The 19,480-nt window shown below is 35.0% G+C and overlaps 1 protein-coding gene and 1 long non-coding RNA gene across 6 annotated transcripts in view; one reads left to right on the top strand and one right to left on the bottom strand.

The window, feature by feature from the left end:
- The window catches only part of DCAF17 (DDB1 and CUL4 associated factor 17), a 37,693-nt gene that overhangs the window by 10,028 nt on the left and 8,185 nt on the right, over positions 1-19,480 (top strand). For all 3 annotated transcript variants that reach the window (XM_067741556.1, XM_067741557.1, XM_067741558.1), the window contains 9 exons: positions 117-253; positions 1,019-1,097; positions 2,105-2,194; positions 5,021-5,125; positions 5,591-5,696; positions 11,211-11,353; positions 14,949-15,058; positions 18,124-18,214; positions 18,931-19,014. In XM_067741556.1, the coding sequence (XP_067597657.1) occupies positions 117-253; positions 1,019-1,097; positions 2,105-2,194; positions 5,021-5,125; positions 5,591-5,696; positions 11,211-11,353; positions 14,949-15,058; positions 18,124-18,214; positions 18,931-19,014 (945 nt within the window). The remainder of the gene's footprint in view (positions 1-116; positions 254-1,018; positions 1,098-2,104; positions 2,195-5,020; positions 5,126-5,590; positions 5,697-11,210; positions 11,354-14,948; positions 15,059-18,123; positions 18,215-18,930; positions 19,015-19,480) is intronic.
- LOC137226532 (uncharacterized) overlaps positions 5,689-19,480 on the bottom strand; it is a 51,830-nt gene continuing 38,038 nt past the window's right edge. For 2 of the 3 annotated variants that reach the window (XR_010944394.1, XR_010944395.1), the window contains exons 3-4: positions 11,598-11,735; positions 5,689-7,798 (exon numbers count right to left, since the gene is read on the bottom strand). This is a non-coding gene — a long non-coding RNA (uncharacterized lncRNA). Of the gene's footprint in view, positions 7,799-11,597; positions 13,405-19,480 lie in introns of all 3 variants that reach the window. The other variant, XR_010944393.1, reaches the window with a different exon arrangement.

Genomic DNA, 19,480 nt, shown 5'->3' with positions numbered 1-19,480 from the left:
TTTAATTTACTTATTTGACTACTTCTTTAAGTGTTTAGCTGTTTTCTTTGGATATGGATTACTGCAGATTGTCTATGACGGTGGAGTTTCAGTTTTATACCTCATTTTTTTTTAAGGGAGAAATGCTTCCCAATACATCAGATTATAAATCCTCACTCATAGCACTGACTGCTCATAACTGGCTACTTCGTGTATCAGCAACTACAGGAAAAGTCCTTGAGAAAATATATCTTGCTTCATATTGCAAATTCAGGTATTAAGTGTGACTTTGTTATTTAAAATTTTATTATGAAAAATTGAGACTTGTGGCCTGGGATATTTCAAGATTTTTTTTTTTTAAGTTTTCCATTGTATACATAGATCTCAGTTTAAAAACCTATTCTATTTTTCTCTCCTCATGACTACTTTTGAAGATCTGAGGATGGAGACCCTTTATCATTTATCTTTGTATTCCTCATAAGTAACTAACCTCTAGTAGTTGGCAGATACCCTTTCTTAAAAAAATTTACTTTTTACAAATAGTATTTTATATGTAGGATGTATTTTATGGTAGATTTTTCTGAAGGCTGGTCTGTTGCAGTTAAATTACCTACATAATATAATCTAAGAACTGTTAATTTTTAACTAGCAATTTTATAAATTAGATATAAATTTTTGGAATGAATATGTGCATGCAAAATGTGAATGTAACATTTTCAATGCTTTTTGTAACTTCCATTTTAAATCAGGAATGGTTTTTTGTTTTCTAAGTTTTGAATACTGACAGATCAAATATAATTTTTATTCACTGAGACTCTAGAAGGATTAAAATTATATATATATTTAAAAATAGGAATAAATACGTATAAGGATCCAAGGGAATTCTTTTAGTTAGTTACTTGTTTTTAAAATAAACTGCTTTGCTTTTATAATTTAAGTAACTGAAAAACTGTTCACTTTTAAAATATCTATTATATTTTTATTTTAAGTATAAGGAAATTGACCCAAATGAATAAATTTCTTTTTATTCTTTTAAAAGATACTTGAGCTGGGACACTCCTCAAGAAGTCATTGCAGTCAAGTCAGCTCAGAGCAAAGGCTCAGCATTGGCCCAGCAGGTAGACATCTTTAAACATTCAATAAAATAAAGAATTTGTTTCCAGAGGAATTTGTCTGAAAATTTGTTATGAAAGAACTAATTATCTTTGATTTCTGAACCATGCTATAAAAGTTGTTTACCACAAATTTAGGCAATTCCCTTCAAGCCACTCTGGGGAAATACCACAGATTATTTTATATTCCATAACGGAAAGAAATTTGAACCTTGTTCTTCAGAGTAAAGGAGATATCTTCTTCAAGCAGAGAAATCACTCGAGTTTTAATTGTTGATACTTTTTTCTATTTCTATTTTCTCATGTTAGTGTAATACTGTTTTGTAATGCTAAATGATATGACCATGATAACTCTGTGTCTTTTGATTAGGCCCTTGATTATTAGAATTCCAATTCACAATATAAATTATGTTGTATAATAATATAATACAATATATTAATTTATATTATAATCTATTATATAGTATATAAATATATTTTGTTATACAGTATATAAAGTATGTTTTTGTAAAATATATTTTGTTGTTAAGAAACGTTTACTGTTATACTTACTTCTATAGATTTTTGTGTGTATATGCAGTTTGTAGTATCTGAAGGGCTAAAGGCTTAGTGGACATATTTTGAACATGCAGCCCTTCCTGTTTAAGTAACTTTGCAATATAGATAGAGGAATGTTTTTAATTCATGAAAACAGTGTTTTTATTTTTTTAATTAAAAAAACTTTTTATAGAAGTATAGTTGATGTATGATATATGTTATAGATGTACAGTATAGTGGTTCATGATTTGTAAAGGTTATACTCCATTTATAGTTCTTATAACATATTGGCTTTATTCCCCATGTTGTACAATATATCCTTGTAGTTTGTTTTATACATAATAGTTTGTACCTCGTAATCCCCTACCCCTATATTGCCCCTCCCCCACTTCCCTTTCCCCACTGGTAACCACTAGGAAAACAGCAGTTTTAAAATACTCTTGAGAGCTGCCTATGATTTTAGTCTTTCCTTTTAGGCAGGCATTCAACAACCTGTTTTGCTGTACCTTGCAGTGTTCCATGTGCTACCTTTTTCACTCATAGGGATTCTGGAGATCAACAAAAAGGTAGGAACTCATTTCTGATTTAATTGTAATACTAATTTTTTGACAATAAGGTGTAATATCATTGTTTAATTATTTGTTTATTAGGTGTTTGGATTGGAAATGTTCCCTTGACTGTACAAAGCTTGCTGATTTAGTTTATTTCATATCAAAATACATGAGAACATTCGATGTGGGACGAGAGTCTAATAGTCCCTTCATCTTTCTACATGTTTATTTATTTATTTAGTTAGTTATTCTTGGCTGCTTTGGGTCTTCGTCGCTGCGCATGGGCTTTCTCTAGTTGTGTTGGGGGCTACTCTTCATTGCAGTGTGTGGGCTTCTCATTGCGGTGGCTTATCTTGTTGTGGAGCACGGGCCTAGGCACGTGGGCTTCAGTAGTTGTGGCACATGGGCTCAGTTGTTTTGGCACGCGGGCTCTAGAGCATAGGCTCAGTAGCTGTGGCGCACGGGCTTAGTTGCTTCACGGCACGTGGGATCTTCCCGGACCAAGGATCGAACCTGTGTCCACTGCATTGGCAGGAGGATTCTTAACCACTGTGCCACCAAGGAAGTCCCTTTCTGCATGTTTTTATGCTTCTCAAGTGGATAGTGTTGAGTACCAGTCATTAACAAACCACTGTTCTATAAAATTATGAAATGAGTAAAATATTTTTTTCATTGGGAATATTCCAAAGCTTGTTAAAAATGATCATAAAGGTAAAAAGCTGCAACAAAGTGCCTCATTTTAATTGCAAAGTATAGATCTAAAACTTGTTTTATGGTATATAAACAAGTCTTATAATTAAATATGTAAGTTCTTCAACTCATTCAGTGTTGGGTTTTGTTTTTATTTTTTGCGGTACATGGGCCTCTCACTGTTGTGGCCTCTCCCATTGCGGAGCACAGGCTCCAGATGTGCAGGCTCAGCGGCCACGGCTCACAGGCCTAGCCGCTCCATGGCATGTGGGATCTTCGCGGACCGGGGCACGAACCCATGTCCCCTGCATCGGCAGGCGGTCTCTCAACCACTGCGCCACCAGGGAAGCCCAGTGTTGGGTTTTATTGTTGTTGCCATTGTTCTTGATTTGTGGGGTGGTTATTTGGGAAGAAAGAAAGGACATATTTCCTCTGAGTAAAAGAATCAATAGTTTGCTAGTTTCCTTTAAAAAAATTGTTACTTAGTTTGGGTGAATAGTTATTTATTGGTCTATTCTACTAGTCTTTAATTAAGCACCTGAAGCATTATTGAGGCCAGGTCTTGAGGGTCCACTAATACTTATAAGCAAACAAGATGAATGTATTTTAAAAGTTTTATATAAGCATAATATACTAAACTGCATAAAGACTAAGGAATTAATTATTTATTAATTGTTCATTTTGTATCAGGCACTTTGAATATTTTACGACATATAATAATAGTGTAACATATAAAGTATTCAACTAGGAGGTTAAGCAGCTACCAAAATTCTAAAGGTAGTAAATGGAGAAGCTGGAATTTGAACTTAGATTTGACTCCAGAGTTTAAACCAAATTTTAAAATAAGAGTGGCTACTTTATTATAGCACTCATCATTTGAAAATACATTTGAATTAAACAAATCCTCCTTTCAAATTGGGGAATGAGGATCAGGGAATAAAAAGTCATAGGCTAGTCAAGAGCAAAGTAAACCATGATTATCCTTTTAAGAGATGACAAAAAACACAGCTCCTAAGTGTAATTGTTCTCTTTGTGCTTGTGGATTAAGTAATTGTGTATACTTATTACAGTCTACAATAGGAGTGAACACTTAGCAAAGTCATAAATTGTTTCTACTTATTCTTACATGTTCGAGATAATCATTTGAGGGATTTGATTTTGATTACAGTTATTTGAAATTGATGTATATCTTTCACTTACCATGCATAATAAGACTACCTATGGGCCAGGCTCAGAATGGACTTTAAGCTGTTTGTTGGGGTAGTAAATCTTTACTAAATGATTTGTCTTGAGTAGAAACAGAAACAGATTTTCACTGAATTTCTACTTATTCTTTCTTTTTTATTTATTTATTTTTGGCTGCATTGAGTCTTCGTTGCTGCATGCAGGCTTTCTCTAGTTGTGGCGAGCAGGGGTACTTGTTCTTTCATTGCTATGAATATTTGTTTATGTTAGTTGGCTTTTGTTAAATATTAAAATAGGCACAGAATCAAGTTCTTTTTAGAGCTCTATGGAGCATCATGACAGGATCCAATACATAGAACAGAGACAGAAAGGGAACAATGAGCCAAAGCTCCTCAAGGTCAGCTAGGCTAAATGTTTCTGGATGTATTTGGTTTTTAACATGTTCGGTTTTAACAGTATTAGATATTTAAAGAACAAGGTAATGATAAAATTCTCGAGTAGGCTATTTTTTACTAGAATTACTTTCTTAGACCCAATCTTTTCACCTCCAGCTAAAAAATGTCCCTTTATAAATAACATTTTATGAAGAATAGGTCCCTGTATTTATTCTGCTGTGCATATTCTGCATGGTAGAATTAAATGGACTCAGTTTACACCTATGTCCATGAGGAAGAGGATTTGTTATTAAAAGATATTGACAAGACTGTGAAGCAAATGTATGCTGCTGCATCATTTTGAGGGGTATGTCTTACACTCCCATTAGTGCTTCAGTTTGAGACCCCAGTGGCTTACCACTCTGCCCTAATAACACCTTAGCTTCCAGTTTCTAAATTATAATTAAGTTATAATGTTAGGCAGCAGTGTTGTAGTGGTGGCCTGAATATTAAACAGATGCACAAACCACTCTGAAACTCAGAGGATTGGCCTTCTGGTCTTTTCTCAGGTGATATCTGCCTTTCCCCTTAGATTTTCGGGAGCGTAACAGATGCCACCTTGTCTCATGGAATACTGATTGTGATGTACAGCTCGGGACTGGTCAGACTTTATAGCTTCCAAGCCATCACTGAACAGGTAGAGAAAACTGAAATTTGCCATATTGAAATTAACTTGAGATTTGGACTGAGGTATGAATTTTTTTTTTGAATTTTATTTTATTTATTTTTTTATACAGCAGGTTCTTATTAGTTATCCATTTAATACATATTAGTGTATTCATGTCAATCCCAATCTCCCAGTTCATCACACCACCACCCCCACCCCCCTCGCCACTTTTCCCCCTTGATAGGACTGAGGTATGAATTTTTTAATGAGATGTTTTTAAAATAAGGCACTGTGTAGATTTCAACTCTACAAAACTGTACAAATGCAGAAAGGCAAAGTAACCTTTAAAAGAGGGGTGGGAAGATAAACAGAAAGGCCCTTGAATAAATAAAGACATTTCCTCTGTCATATACATGTGAATTTGATTTTTTTCTCTCTCCAGACAGCAAATAAGTAGGTGCTAAAGCCACCATTTTTGTTTTGTTTTGTTTTTAGTTCATGCAACAGAAACTTGACTTAGGGTGTGCATGCAGATGGGGTGGGACTACTGGAACTGTAGGAGAGGCTCCTTTTGGCATTCCTTGTAATATTAAAATCACAGGTATGGCTACTATATAGTACTTTCTTCACCTTAAAAATTAAGTGGTCATATTAATAGTTATTAATTGTAATCATCCAAATGTTTTTTGCATGATTTAATTATAAATTAATTCATTTTATTCCTATGCAGAGTATTCTTTGCTTTTGAATAGGCATTCACAAAAATCTGTTATTCATTTAGATAAAGGCCTGGGGATGCTGGACCTTGCTTAGCCAGAGATCTGTTGCCTTTGGCAAGTTACTTTTACCTTTCTGGTCGTGATTTCCTTATCTGCAGAATAATAAGTTGTAGCAAATGATACCATCTTAGTTCCTTTATAACTTAAAATTTTACAATTCTGTGAAATTTACCCAACTTAAAGATCAACAAAGCACAAAAAAATTATACGTAATTTTATAAATATAATAAAAATGTTCTATATTTAATTAGCTTATCAAATTCAGCAGTTTATTAAAAGGGAATGAACTGCTACTCAAATTGAGCAATGTGTGTTAGATAAACCATGACTGACCAGAGTTCATCTCAGCAATACAAGAATTATTTAATGCAGACAGATGTAAAACTGATATGAATAAATTTAAAAAGATAATATATTTTGTTATCCTAATATTTGTTTATCTTTAGTCTTGGTTCATTAAGAATCATTCTTGGGACTTCCCTGGTGGCACAGTGGTTAAGACCCCAGGCTCCCAATGCAGGGAGCCCAGGTTTGATCCCTGGTCAGGGAACTAGATCCCACATGCATGCTGAAACTAAGAGTTTGCATACCACAACTAAGGAGCCCACATGCCACAACTAAGGAGCCCGCCTGCCGCAATTAAGACCTGGGGCAACCAAATAAATTTAAATAAATAAATATTTTTTTTAAAAAGAATCATTCTTTGTCATATTGAGGATATTTCCTTTTACTTCTAACCAATAAACATCACATATTTAGGTGAAACTCCAAAGGTTTTTCTAACATGGGTCAAAATAAGACAGTAATTTTTTTCTATTATTACTATTTAACATTACATCATCAACAGATCAAGAAACAAATGAAAGATTTAATTGTGAGAAAGGAGATGTTCTTTTTATTAGTAAATGACAGACTATAAAAACAGAGTCCAGTATAGCCATTATTCAAGAAACTCAAAATAAATATTCTAAAAATTACTCGGGGTTTTAGATGTCTTGGACAAGCTGAATTAGGCAGTTCTGTGATAACTCAGCCTCAGCAATACCTCCTATATTTGATACAAATATGCTAGCAGGAATCTATTAAGAATTTTAAAACTACAGGCTCCAGTAGTAACTACAATGTATTATTTTGAAGAGAGTTTCCCCAAATGGTACATTGTTCTCATTGAAATGCAGATAGTAAGCAAATAAAGCAAAGAACAGGGTGATAAAGAAAGCTCATAGAACCTTTGATTGTGCTGTGATTTTGGTCCCTGTTTGTAGAGAGAAGACTAGATTTGGGATCACAATCTTGTTCTGCTACTAGTAAGAGTGAAATTCCACTACTAACTGGTGGTTATGATAGTGAGCAAATTACTTAACCTCTCTGGGCCTCACTTTTATCAACTTTAAAATAATAACATTTGAAAATATCTGTGAAATCACATGCCATTGTAAAACAATACAGCGATTGTTGGACATTTAGCTTAGAAAAGTAGCATACTATGTTGGAAACTTTGAGTATTTTTTCAGACTATATTGACTGAAATCCTATTCACTTCTACAGATTTGTTTTTCAGGATCATTAAGCTCTGTACAAAATTATTCCTTTTAACTGTAAATAACTTTTTTTTAAAAATGCAAAGCAATTCATTTTCATTACAGAAGAATTAGGAAATAATGATAAACAGAGAAAGTTTAAAATACTCATAGTCCTCCTGCATGGAATTAACTGTTATCACCTCAGTGTGTTTTTTTGGTAATCTTGTAATGTATATATGTCTGAAACCAAAAAAGAATCATACTGTGAATACTCCTTCATAACTTGCTTTTTAAAAAATAATTAATTAATTAATTAAATAATGGCAATTCCTTGGTGGTCCAGTGGTTAGGACTCCGTGCTTCCACTGCTGGGCTCCCAGGTTCTATCCCTGGTCAGGGAACTAAAATCCCACAAGCCACACGGTGCAGCCAAAAACAGAGAAAAGAAAAGAAATAATAAAATGATTAAAATAAAATAAAATAATTTAAAAAAACAACTCAAAGTATAATTTACATGCACTTAAATGCCCTCATTTTAACTGTACAATTTGAGTTTTGCCAAATGTTTATATCCATGAAACCACTACTACAATCAAGATTTAAAATCTTTTCATCACTCCAAAATATTCCCCTGTGCCCTTTCCAGTCAATTCCCTCCCTATCCCCAGCCTTAGGCAACCAATGAACCTGCTTTCTTTCACTCTAGTTTTCTGGAGTTTCATATAAATGGAAGCATATGATATGTACTTTTTTGTCTGGCTTCTTTCACTCACCATATTATTTTTGAGATTCATTGCATATTATTGCATATATCTGTAGCCTAACCCACTTTTAAATGTTAATATATTACAAATATTAATTTCCATCTAGATTATTTAATAGATGGTCTTATGAAAACAAAGTCGGAGTTCTATCTCTTTACATCAAAAGAAATAATAGATGGATCAAAGATTTTAAGTTCTATAAGAAAACTTAGAGAATCTTTTTATCTCAGAGTTGAGAAGAGCTTTCTGACGCAAATGCAGAGCCATTAAAGAAGGGATTGATAAATTTGGCTACACAAAAATAAAGTGCTGCAAGGTAAAAAACAAAAGCACACACATAAACCAACTCAAAAATCAAACAACGAACGGGAAATATTTGCAACATACACTGTAAAGGGGTAATTTCCTCCTTATATATGAGTTCTACAGACCAGTAAGAAGAAGTGACTACAACAACAACAACAAAATGAGCAAAGGATATTGTTCAGAAGAAGAGGAAATATAAATGACTTTTAATTTGGGGAGGACAAAGCCCAACGTCACTGATAAGAGAAGCGCAAGTTAACACTATCATAAGATACTTCTTTTCAGATTCTCAAATATCAAAAAGTTAGGTAACAGGGTTGGTGAGAGTATAGAAGAGGCACTTTCATGTATTGTTGGAGTCCCTTGGGGAGGACAATTTGTCAGTATGTTTCAAAATTTTAAATGCATATATTCTTTGAGCAATTCCATTTTTAGGAATTTATCCCAGATACATTCACATGTGTACAAAATGACAAATGTACAGTTACAACATTGTTTCTAACAGCAAAAGATTGGAAACAATGTATATTGATACATTGATAGGTGACATTAGTATTCTATGATTGTTTGGCTATGTCATAAACTTAATTGTTAAAAAGAAACAGGAATTCTTTTTGCACTGGTATAGAGAAGTTTCCAATATATATTAGTAAGTAAAAAAAGGAGTGCAAAACTATGTATATAAAAAACCTCATTTGTGTTAAGTATTCATATGCATATATTAAAAGTATAGATATATGAGTATATGCCTTTAGGATTGCTTGAAATATCTGGAAGGGCACACAGAAAACTGATAAATAGTAGTTATCTTTGAGGGATACAGATGGAAGGAAAACTTAGTTTTCATTATATTTCTTCTGATGCTTTTTGAATGCAGTACTTATATTACCTTTGCCAAAGAGTGGTCCTGTGTATATATGTGCACACGCTAAGCTCCTCAAGGTTTTAAGATCTCAACTTATGTACCATTAAATGCATGAACTGTAAATTTATTTAACCAGTTTACAATGGACATTTAGGTTGTTTTTAATTTTCTGTGATTATAAATAGTATAAGAATGTTCCTGTAATTATTAATGATCCTAAAATTTCCTCATCACAAGACATGGAATCAGCCATTCTCTGAGAACTCCTAGGCCCTTTCAATTGAGAATAGTATTAGAGATCAAAATTGGGGCTCTTGGGGCTAATGGGGACCCACCAGGGTTGTGGTGAGCAGAGTCTTGCTGTGCTTTTGGGCTAATTTTAGCAACTGCTGGGAAAAGTATTTCTTTTTAAATACATCTTTTTGCATTGATTTTTTTTTCCTATTTTGAATTCCTACCTTATATTCTCTACAACATACCTACTTAAATTTTTAACCCCAAATTCAAACTCTAATTGTATTTTTTTCTCTTTATAATTCTTCTTTTCCTCATCCACCATCATTTGGTAGCCACCATATTATCACACATGATGTTTATGTACCTTTCACAATTTACCGACTGATGTCCTTTGCCCATTTTTCTATTGGGGTGTCCATCATTTTCTTATTACTTAAAAAAGATTTCTTTATATATTAAGAATATTACCCTTCTCTTAAAAGGTTTTAAAAAAAAGGTACTTTAAATATAGTTGATATGTTTATACTTATCTCTTCTTTCTCCTTAAGATTGTCAGTTTGTAAGCTCACTTTTCATTATTTGTTTTTCTCCTTGTATAGCTTTTAAGTAGTAAATTGCCCTTATGAAGAAACCTAATAAGGCACACACTTCTATATGTAACATGTGATTTTTTGAGTGAATGGTCTCCCTAAGACAAGTCCCTTTACTGACAGTGGTGGCCTCATAAGCCAAAGATTAAACTCTCAAGTTAGAGGCATAAACAAAGGACTCTGATTAGTCATCTTCACAAACAGACCATGTGGTATTTCAGTAGGGCTGCCCCAAAGGAATTCTGGTCTTCATAAGCAGCACTACCTTCCATTTATACATGTCTCCAAAAGTAAGTCTGTTATGCTCTATATAAAATTAATTGTCATCAAAGAAGAAGACTAGGAAGCACTAACAGATAGTTCTTTTGTGTTGTCAGTCTCCAATAGACAGTGACTGACTGGATGTATCTAAACTACCTTAAAATTAACTTGTCTAATGATTATACTAGTAGTAGTGGCTATCCTTTGATAAAGCTTCCACGGTAACAGGACCCATCCTAAGTGGTTACTTTTCATTATTTCAGAAGTGGAAATCTTAAGCAACACTTCTTTTGTAAAGTTTGCTAAATATAACCTGTTAGTCTAGAATATGAAGGTTCTCTTCCTCACATTTGAAGGAAGTATTAGACCTAATACCTTGTTGGATTGTTACGAGAGATGGAAATAGTATCTAACCAAGCCTTGTAGATAGCTGGTGCTTATTAAATGGCAGCTGCTTTTGTTAGGTATACTTTGTCATTTTTGCCATCATAAGCACCTTCAGCCCATTTTTTATCTCCATCCAGCTGCATGTCACACATATCCTGAAAACGGATGTCTAGAAAGTTGACTCATAACCTAACAGTTGTTTCCTATCAGATTTTTCTTTTCTTAAGACTATGGAAATAAGCAATAAGCCTCTTTCCTGATTGTATTTTCTTTCCTTGAACATAGTAATTTTTCATTAGTGGAAGTTCATAAATGATGTGTGCAGAGGTTGAGTTCAGTTAATGAATGTTCCAAGGCTACCAGAATAAAGGAGCTAATACATTCCTTTTGTCTATCTCTGCAGATACACCACCACTGCTCTTTGAGGTGTCCTCCCTGGAGAATGCTTTTCAGATTGGAGGCCATCCTTGGCACTACATCATCACACCTAATAAGAAGAAACAAAAAGGAGTTTTCCATATTTGTGCCCTAAAGGACAATTCCTTGGTAAATCAAGGTGGTCAGACTTCAGTAGTAAATTTATATCAGAAATTCTTTATTCTCTACTTCTCTAATAGGTCCACAATCCTAAGAATTACTTTTTTGTTTGTATTAATAATTTGTAAACAACGTAAAGTACAGGAGAGTACAAAGAATATAGCAAACACTTGTATGTGCTACCCAGAATTTGAAACATTAACATTTGAAAATTCTCAGGACACCAAAGATTTATTAGGTTTTTTGTCCTTACCATCTCCTTGATCCCATTTAAACATCTCTGAAGCTGCATAGTGGGAATCGTTGATGGAATGTATTCAGGCTGCCTCTGAAATTACTGGTGGAATGTGTAGTTGGTTCTGCTTCTTCATGGTTTGTTGCTCTTGGCTCTCTAGAGCAGAACCAGATAGAACTCCGTTGGTCACAGTATAAACACTGAAACACTTTGAGTTTTCAAGGATATTTTAAAGTTATATATGGCAGAATAGAAAGAAAGGGTATATGGCAAGACAAGACAAAAAATTACCCCTTGAGTTAATTTTTCTTTTTAAAAATGACTTAGGCATTGATTTATCATTTAATAAACATTATTGAGGGCCTACTGTGTGCCAGACTTGGCTGGGGACACATTCTCTTCCCACAAGTTGCTTACACTCTCAAAAGAAAGCAAATGTGTAGGGAAATAAGATGCAGTCCGTTAAGTACAGTGATTGAGATAAGTACAAGAGTGAGTGCACAGAGGAGGGGGGTTCTATCTTTGTTTTATATTGCTGATTTAGTTTAGTTTATTTCTGGAGCCTCTTGATACATCAAATGAACTTTTTATGAGGCAGACTCAGCTTATTCCACATGCTTCTTTTCCAGAATCTTTTTCCATCAGTCACTGTTGGACCCAGTGGCTTTGAGAGTCACAGGTCACCTTTCACCACACCGAAGACGTACACAGTCTTGGGTCCATTTATCTGTTTCCTTTGGTGTCATGGCCACCAGGGAACATGGTGTATAGTGTGTTCTCGTTTTTTGTTTGTTTGTTTGTCTTTTTGCAGGAGCACTCTTCCCTTCCATTTTCTCATTAACCTATCACATGTGAGAGCTCTTGTTTGGCCCAGCCCAGTGACATCCTCTTTTACAAATGCGGACTGTTTCCCACAAGTCTGTGGTTTGATTATTCACCTCCCAGCAGTGGACATCCTTCAGCCACCAGGACCTGTCACATCTCTTTTTTGCTGAACTTTTCTATCTAGTCAAACCCTGCACAGTTCACATTCTAGACATTTAGTACATATTCTTCTTATATAAGAACTGATAATACATATTCTTTTATGTGTGTGTACAAAATGGCCTTCAACATCTACATCAAGCATGCCTGTCAAGTATTCTCCTTGTATGATTACTGATTATAACATTTAGTCAGATCTTATTTCAACATATTCATAAATAATTGCTAAATCCAGGGGAGTTTTCAGTCCTTTTGCTGGACAACTTTGTTGAGGTGATATTACCTTAATGATGCATATGTGCATTACCTCCCCACCTGTCAGTCAGAAAAATACATAACCCAAAAGCATACATGTAGGCAAACTGAAGAATTCAGAAAATGATTCATAGCTTTCTATTAAACTGAGCTTTAAACTAGCATTTGAGCAAATAATAAAAACTACAGAAGCTGATAATAATGCTGCCTAGTATTTAACACAGAGATAATGTTTCTTTTGCATGTTGTATTTAGATATTATAATAAAGAGAATAGTCTCCTAAAAAAAGAAAGATACGGGTTTTTTTTTTGTGTGTGTATATATATATATGTATATATATATATATATATATACACACACACATACATACACACACAGCATAAAAAAGTTTTATATTGGGCTTCCCTGGTGGTGCAGTAGTTGAGAGTCTGCCTGCCAATGCAGGGGACATGGGTTCATGCCCCAGTCTGGGAAGATTCCACATGCCGCGGAGCGGCTAGGCCCGTGAACCATGGCCGCTGGGCCTGCGCGTCCGGAGCCTGTGCTCCGCAACGGGAGAGGCCACAACAGTGAGAGGCCCACATACTGCAAAAAAAAAAAAAAAAAAAGTTTCATATTAAACAAAGGAGCATTTGGAGCTAATGCCAAAATGTACATTGTTTTAGTGGTTGCAACAAAGATGTTTAATTGTATTGATTTTCTTATATGTAAAATGCAGTAATACCACCATTTCTATTAGAAATCGTTAGGATACTTATAAAAATTCTTAAAAAATTAAAATGCATGTGCTAATTTGATACCTAAATGTGTTAAATTCCAGTTTTTAAAAAAGCATGGCATACAAAGCACTTGTGATGTAACCTCAGCCTACCTCTCCAGTCTCATGGCTGGACACTCTACTTCTCAATTTAATTTTATCTGCTACTCGTGTTTGTGCATATACATGCTAAATGGATCAACACTTCTGTGCTTTTGATTTTGCTGTCTCTTCTTTCTAGCCACTTTATTCTCATTTCAAGGCAGAGTTCAGGCTCCTGAAATTCTGCCTACTTGGGTTGGATGCTTGATAATATCCCGTGCATAGCTTGACCACTTTGTTTTCTACACCGCCTTATTCTATTTCTGTTTCTATCTCCCTTCTTGAATATGAGCTTCTTGATGACAAGGATTATGTTTAGTGCCTAGTGTGATACCTTAAACATTGTGTCCTGTCAGTATATGCTAATGGAATTAATAATTTTATATATCAGAAACTTTTATGAGTATCTAATAGGAAAGATGACATCATTTCATTTTACATTGGAAAAATTAAGTTAAGTGACTTGGATAAAGCCAGTGAAGTTAATATATCCATGCTGGTATTAGTCCCCAGTGCTCCTGTGTGTAAGGTAAAACATTTATTACATATGTGATCACATATGGAGGTATCTTTTTCTTTATTTTAATGTCTAAATATACTACTATGAAATCAATCTCTCTACTTACCTTAAGTGCTAAGCAGTATTAGACTGTTTCCTTAGCATTAGAGTTTAACATCTGACTTTTGCAAGGAGATTGTATGACCTGTTTGATTGCATGTTTATTTTTGTGCTATCTACTCTTCTGATTGACAGTTTGTTGAGGATAGGGAAGGGAGAAGGATGTTGTGGGGGACTGTATGTACATAATTATGGCAGAGTTAAATAATGGAAAATCCATGGACTTTGGAGTCTAATCTGCTGTTTAGTAGGTGCTGAATACTAAGCAAATGATTTATCCTCTTTGTGCATCAGTTTCCTCATCCATAAGATGGGGATAGCAATATATGCTTCAAGTATTGCTGAGATCAAAAGAAATAATGAGCATCTAATGCAGTGCCAGACATACATTAGGTGCTTGAGATATGGTAACTTATTATTTGTGAGCTATAATATATAGTGCGTGGTGCATCTATGAAATTTCTGAATTTAAATGTTCTGGATTTCTCAAGTTTGAGTGTCCTAATTCAGCCCTAATACACATCCCAGTTCAGCTGGTTAATGTTTTCTCTTCCTTTACTTTTGACTTACTGATCTATCACTGATGCTGGATTGGAAAAATTATTTTATTTTTCCTTAATTTTTATTTTCAATATTTTGTTCCAATTTCAGGCAAAAAACGGGGTCCAAGAAATGGAGTGTTGTTCTCTAGAATCTGACTGGATCTATTTCCATCCTGATGCTTCTGGTAGAATAATACATGTTGGCCCAAATCAGGTCAAGTGAGTATTTTCCTTAGTTACTTTAAAGTTAAAAGTAGCCTTTGGTAGTATTTATTGGCATCTTTATTTTTGCCAGCTAACTACTGAGCAAATTTTGGAAATAATTAACTTTTTGTAGGGTGCTTCCTCAGAGAATGACATCTAGAAAACCTGACTTTATTCTTTCAACCTCATCATTACTGTTTGTAAATATTACATTTGAGTAAGTTCTTTGTTGGATGATAGATGACGTGTGAGGAAAAGATTACATATTGGTTCATCCTCATCAGGTCTTAATTCATTCTCCAGGATTAATGAGAGAGATGATTTATCTTTGTTCTAAAAGACAGCCTTACTGCTGGAGAAGCAGCAGGTTGTTTGAAGTAAATCTTGTTGTATTTAGTTTACCCACATCTTCCACACAGTTGACCTCTCCTTCCTTGAAACACTCTTCATTTGGCTTCCCTGACACCACAGTGCTCCTGAATATTTTCTTCCCTCTCTGATCTGTCTTTCTTAGTATCCATTCATGTTCTTTATCTTCTTTTTTTTTTTTTTTTTTTTTTTTTTTTTTTTTGCTGTACGCGGGCCTCTCACTGTTGTGGCCTCTCCCGTTGTGGAGCACAGGCTCCGGACGTGCAGGCTCAGCGGCCATGGCTCACGGGCCCAGCCACTCTGCGGCATGTGGGATCTTCCCGGACTGGGGCACGAACCCGCGTCCCCTGCATCGGCAGGCGGACTCTCAACCACTGCGCTACCAGGGAAGCCCACGTTCTTTATCTTCTACTCAGACTTTAAGTCCTCAGGACTTAGACCCTCTTTTCTCACTCTTTGTTCCCTTTCTGCTTGATTCTCCTGTTTATTCCCTTGGCTTTAAAGATCCTGTATACACCAAAACTCCAAAATTTCTCTTAGCACAAACCTCTCATCTAAGTTTATGTCATAAGTCTGGAATCATTCTTGACACTTTCTTACCTTCTTGTCTTTCATCAGTATACGTGTACTTAAACACTCACTTGCATTTTCTCTCTCTCTCTCTCTCTCTCTCACACACACACACACACACACACACGTACCATATATCCCATCAATCCAGTTTATTTTGCTACTAAACATTTCTTAAATCTGCCTCTTTCTGCCCTTGGCCACTGTCACCACCTTGGTCAGATCATTGTCATCACTAGCCTAGACTATAATATTTGCCTTCTTACAGGACTCCCAAGGATCTACTTTTTACTCTTTAAGTCTGTTTTCTTCTCAGCAGCTAGAGTGATTTTTAGAAACATTAACAAACACAAAAACCTAACCAAGTGAATTCTGTTTTAACCTTTTTATGACCTCCTATTGCGCTTAAGATAAAGACCAACATATTTAGCTGGTCTAAAAGATTCTTCCCACTCAGTTTACTTCAGTCATGCTGTCTTTTCACAAAGCTAAGGACCTGTTCCCTCTATTTGAAGTCTGTTTCCCCTACCTGTTTTGCCTAATTTCTATTCATATTTTATGCCCCCTTAAATGTCCCTTTTTCAAAGAGTGCTTCCCTGGCACCCTTCATTACATTAGCTGCCCCATCATATTTTCACTCTACCCACTATATAATCTTCTGTAGCACCTACAGCAATTTAAATTAATTATTTGTATGATTATCTGTTTGAATATCTAGGTTGGGAATCATGAGCTCCATGATAGGGAAAGAGTCTATCTTGTTGACACCTGTAACCCTGGCACTGAGCATAGGTCTTAATACAGAGTAGGTGCTCAGTAAGTATTTGTTGAATAAGAGGAGTAGTGTCTGCATTCTTTATTTTGTATGCTTCATGATAATTCGTCTACTCTGAATCAGTTATAAGGAGAATGAAGGGACTTAATGAAAAAAGATTATGAACTTTTATAAAAAGTCATAAAAAGTATGGTCAGCTTTAATAAACCTTACTCTTTTTTTTTTTTTTGTGGTACGCGGGCCTCTCCTGTTGCGGAGCACAGGCTCCGGACGCACAGGCTCAGCGACCATGGCTCACGGGCCCAGCCACTCCGCGGCATGTAGGATCCTCCCGGATCGGGGCATGAACCCGTGTCCCCTGCATCGTCAGGCAGACTCTCAACCACTGCGCCATCAGGGAAGCCCAATAAACCTTACTCTTAATGTTTGTTACCACACATCTTTTATATTAGTTTGAGTTTAAGAAAATAAGGTCCACAAAGAGTGTGTGCCCTTTTGCTAGGTTTTAAAAGATAGGCACTCTTAAATATTGGCACTAATTAAGATAACTAATTAAGGAATTTAAAATGTAATCTGATTTCTTTGTCTCTGGCAAACTCTAAGGCCTCCAGCTCTCTCTGGCCACAGTGGCTGCTTCTCCCTGCTGTTCTCTTTGCCTGCATTTGAGACTTTAAGCTTTGAGGACATTGTGCTTTTGATGCTTGTTAATGCTGTGAACAGATTTGTGTAGGTGGTGAGAATATTCTTTTACTTTCACTTGCTTAATAAGCTCGATCCGTGAGGTCATTTGCACTCAGAAAACTCAAATCTTTAAATATAACCTTAAGAAAAAAGAAAAGAATTAAGTCATTTGCAGTTTTAAAATACTACTCTACTGTGAAAACTCTCGGTTTAGAACTTAGTTGCCAATCCAGTCTATATTATATTTAACTCTGAGTGTTGTTCATTGATACCTCATTCTATCTTCAGAAATAAAAATGTAAATATCTACTATAATGCCATTGTTAAAGCTGAAATGTTGAAGACCTGCTGCAGGATGGTAGAGAGGAGGTTCTTTAGAGTAACTTTCATTAAGCCAGTTTGGAAGATAGTGTAAGCCTCAGCAAGCTGCTGCATTACCTACTTCAGTTGCACCTGTTGTCACATATCCTGTTTTTCTGTTTAACAGAATCTCTAAATTTGAAGAAATTTTTGGACACTTAAGTTATCAGACATTAATATTTTGGACTGATCAGGAGGAGAAGAGAACTAACTCAGTGTTGTTACCATAATTTTCATTTGTTAAGTTTCTTTTCATTAGTTCAACTTTGACATTTTGATGGTGTGTTAAGATCTTAGGTTCTTAGAATCCTTTTTACCTTTTCAGAGTTTTAAAGCTAAGTGAAGTAGAAAATAATAGTGCCCAGCATCAGATCTCTGAAGATTTTGTCATTTTGGCCAACAGGGAGAAGAACAAAGTAAGTCAGGAGTACTTTAAAATCCTTTGTATATCACTGTCTTTCTATATAAGAATATAATATGCAAATGTATTTCTCTTTTAGTGTGGCAGAAAAGAAAAGCACAGTTCTATAAAAGTCTGTTCATTTTGTCTACATGGGTAGCTAGCCTTAGCCCCATGTATAATATCTATGAGATTTGAAGAGAGCTGATTATATTGACTTTATCTTTTGCTTATTTCTGTTTCCTTTCTGGGTTTCTCTTTAAGTTTTTATTGATGAATTATCAACCTTTGGGTTTAATTAATTGTGCACACTTAGGGTAAGAAAGGTTAGATATAAACTTTAAAAAATTACACACCATTCTTTGACTCCAAATGGTTCTTTGTCTTTAGCATATAAATTAAGAGCCTGAAGAAAATCATGCAGAGGGAAATTTCCAAAAGCAGATCGACTCTTTATTTGCTGTACTATACTAAGGCAAAAATCAGAAGGGCAGGTGAAGTAACAAATCTGTAACCTTTGTATTTCTAGTTTGGTATTTTATCCATTAAAAACTTTAATAAAGTATTTTTATTAATTGGAGGATCCAAAATCTGGTTCAGAATTTTCTCAGTTGAGGAAAGAATTGTGGATGTTAGAGAAGGGTTGGTTAGTTAACAAATTCGTTAATACAGTTTTGCCATTGACTACATAATAGGACTTGTCATATATTTTTATTTCTCTCCATATGATAGAATGAAAACTTACCCACTGTTACAGCTTCTGGACGGGTGGTAAAAAAAAGCTTTAACCTTCTGGATGATGACCCAGAACAAGAGGTATTACTTTAGCCAGAAATAATAAACTAAGCTTGTATGAACTTGCCCTGGGGTAGAGGTTGGGGAGCTCCATGCAACCTTAGTCTGTAGGATTGTGTGTGCTATTTGAACCGATGTGTCTCTGTCTCCTCTCTTTTAATATTGGAATTATTCTTAAGATTTTGTTTGCAGAAGATTTCATAGGACCGAAATAATTTGAAAACACTATTATTAGCTTATTGTTTTGTTGATATGCACACTTCCTAGGGAAATCTCTTAATAGAAAATTATTGAGTTACATCTTGATGACTATGGCTTTTGCCTTGTTTTTCACTTACTAGACATAGATGTATTTGTTAATGTTCATGAGCCAGAGGAGGAGGGTGTAAGGGTGTGGTAAATCAGTTCAGCCTTTGGCCTCAACTTGACATTGCCAGTCACTAAGCTAATACATTTTTATCCTTTTCTTAAAAAAAAAAAAAGCACT

Source organism: Pseudorca crassidens, chromosome 6 (assembly GCF_039906515.1).
Source record: "Pseudorca crassidens isolate mPseCra1 chromosome 6, mPseCra1.hap1, whole genome shotgun sequence".
Classification (NCBI taxonomy): Eukaryota; Metazoa; Chordata; class Mammalia; order Artiodactyla; family Delphinidae; genus Pseudorca; species Pseudorca crassidens.
The sequence above is the reverse complement of the archived record's forward strand: the minus strand, read 5'-3'. Positions and strand labels throughout refer to the sequence as shown.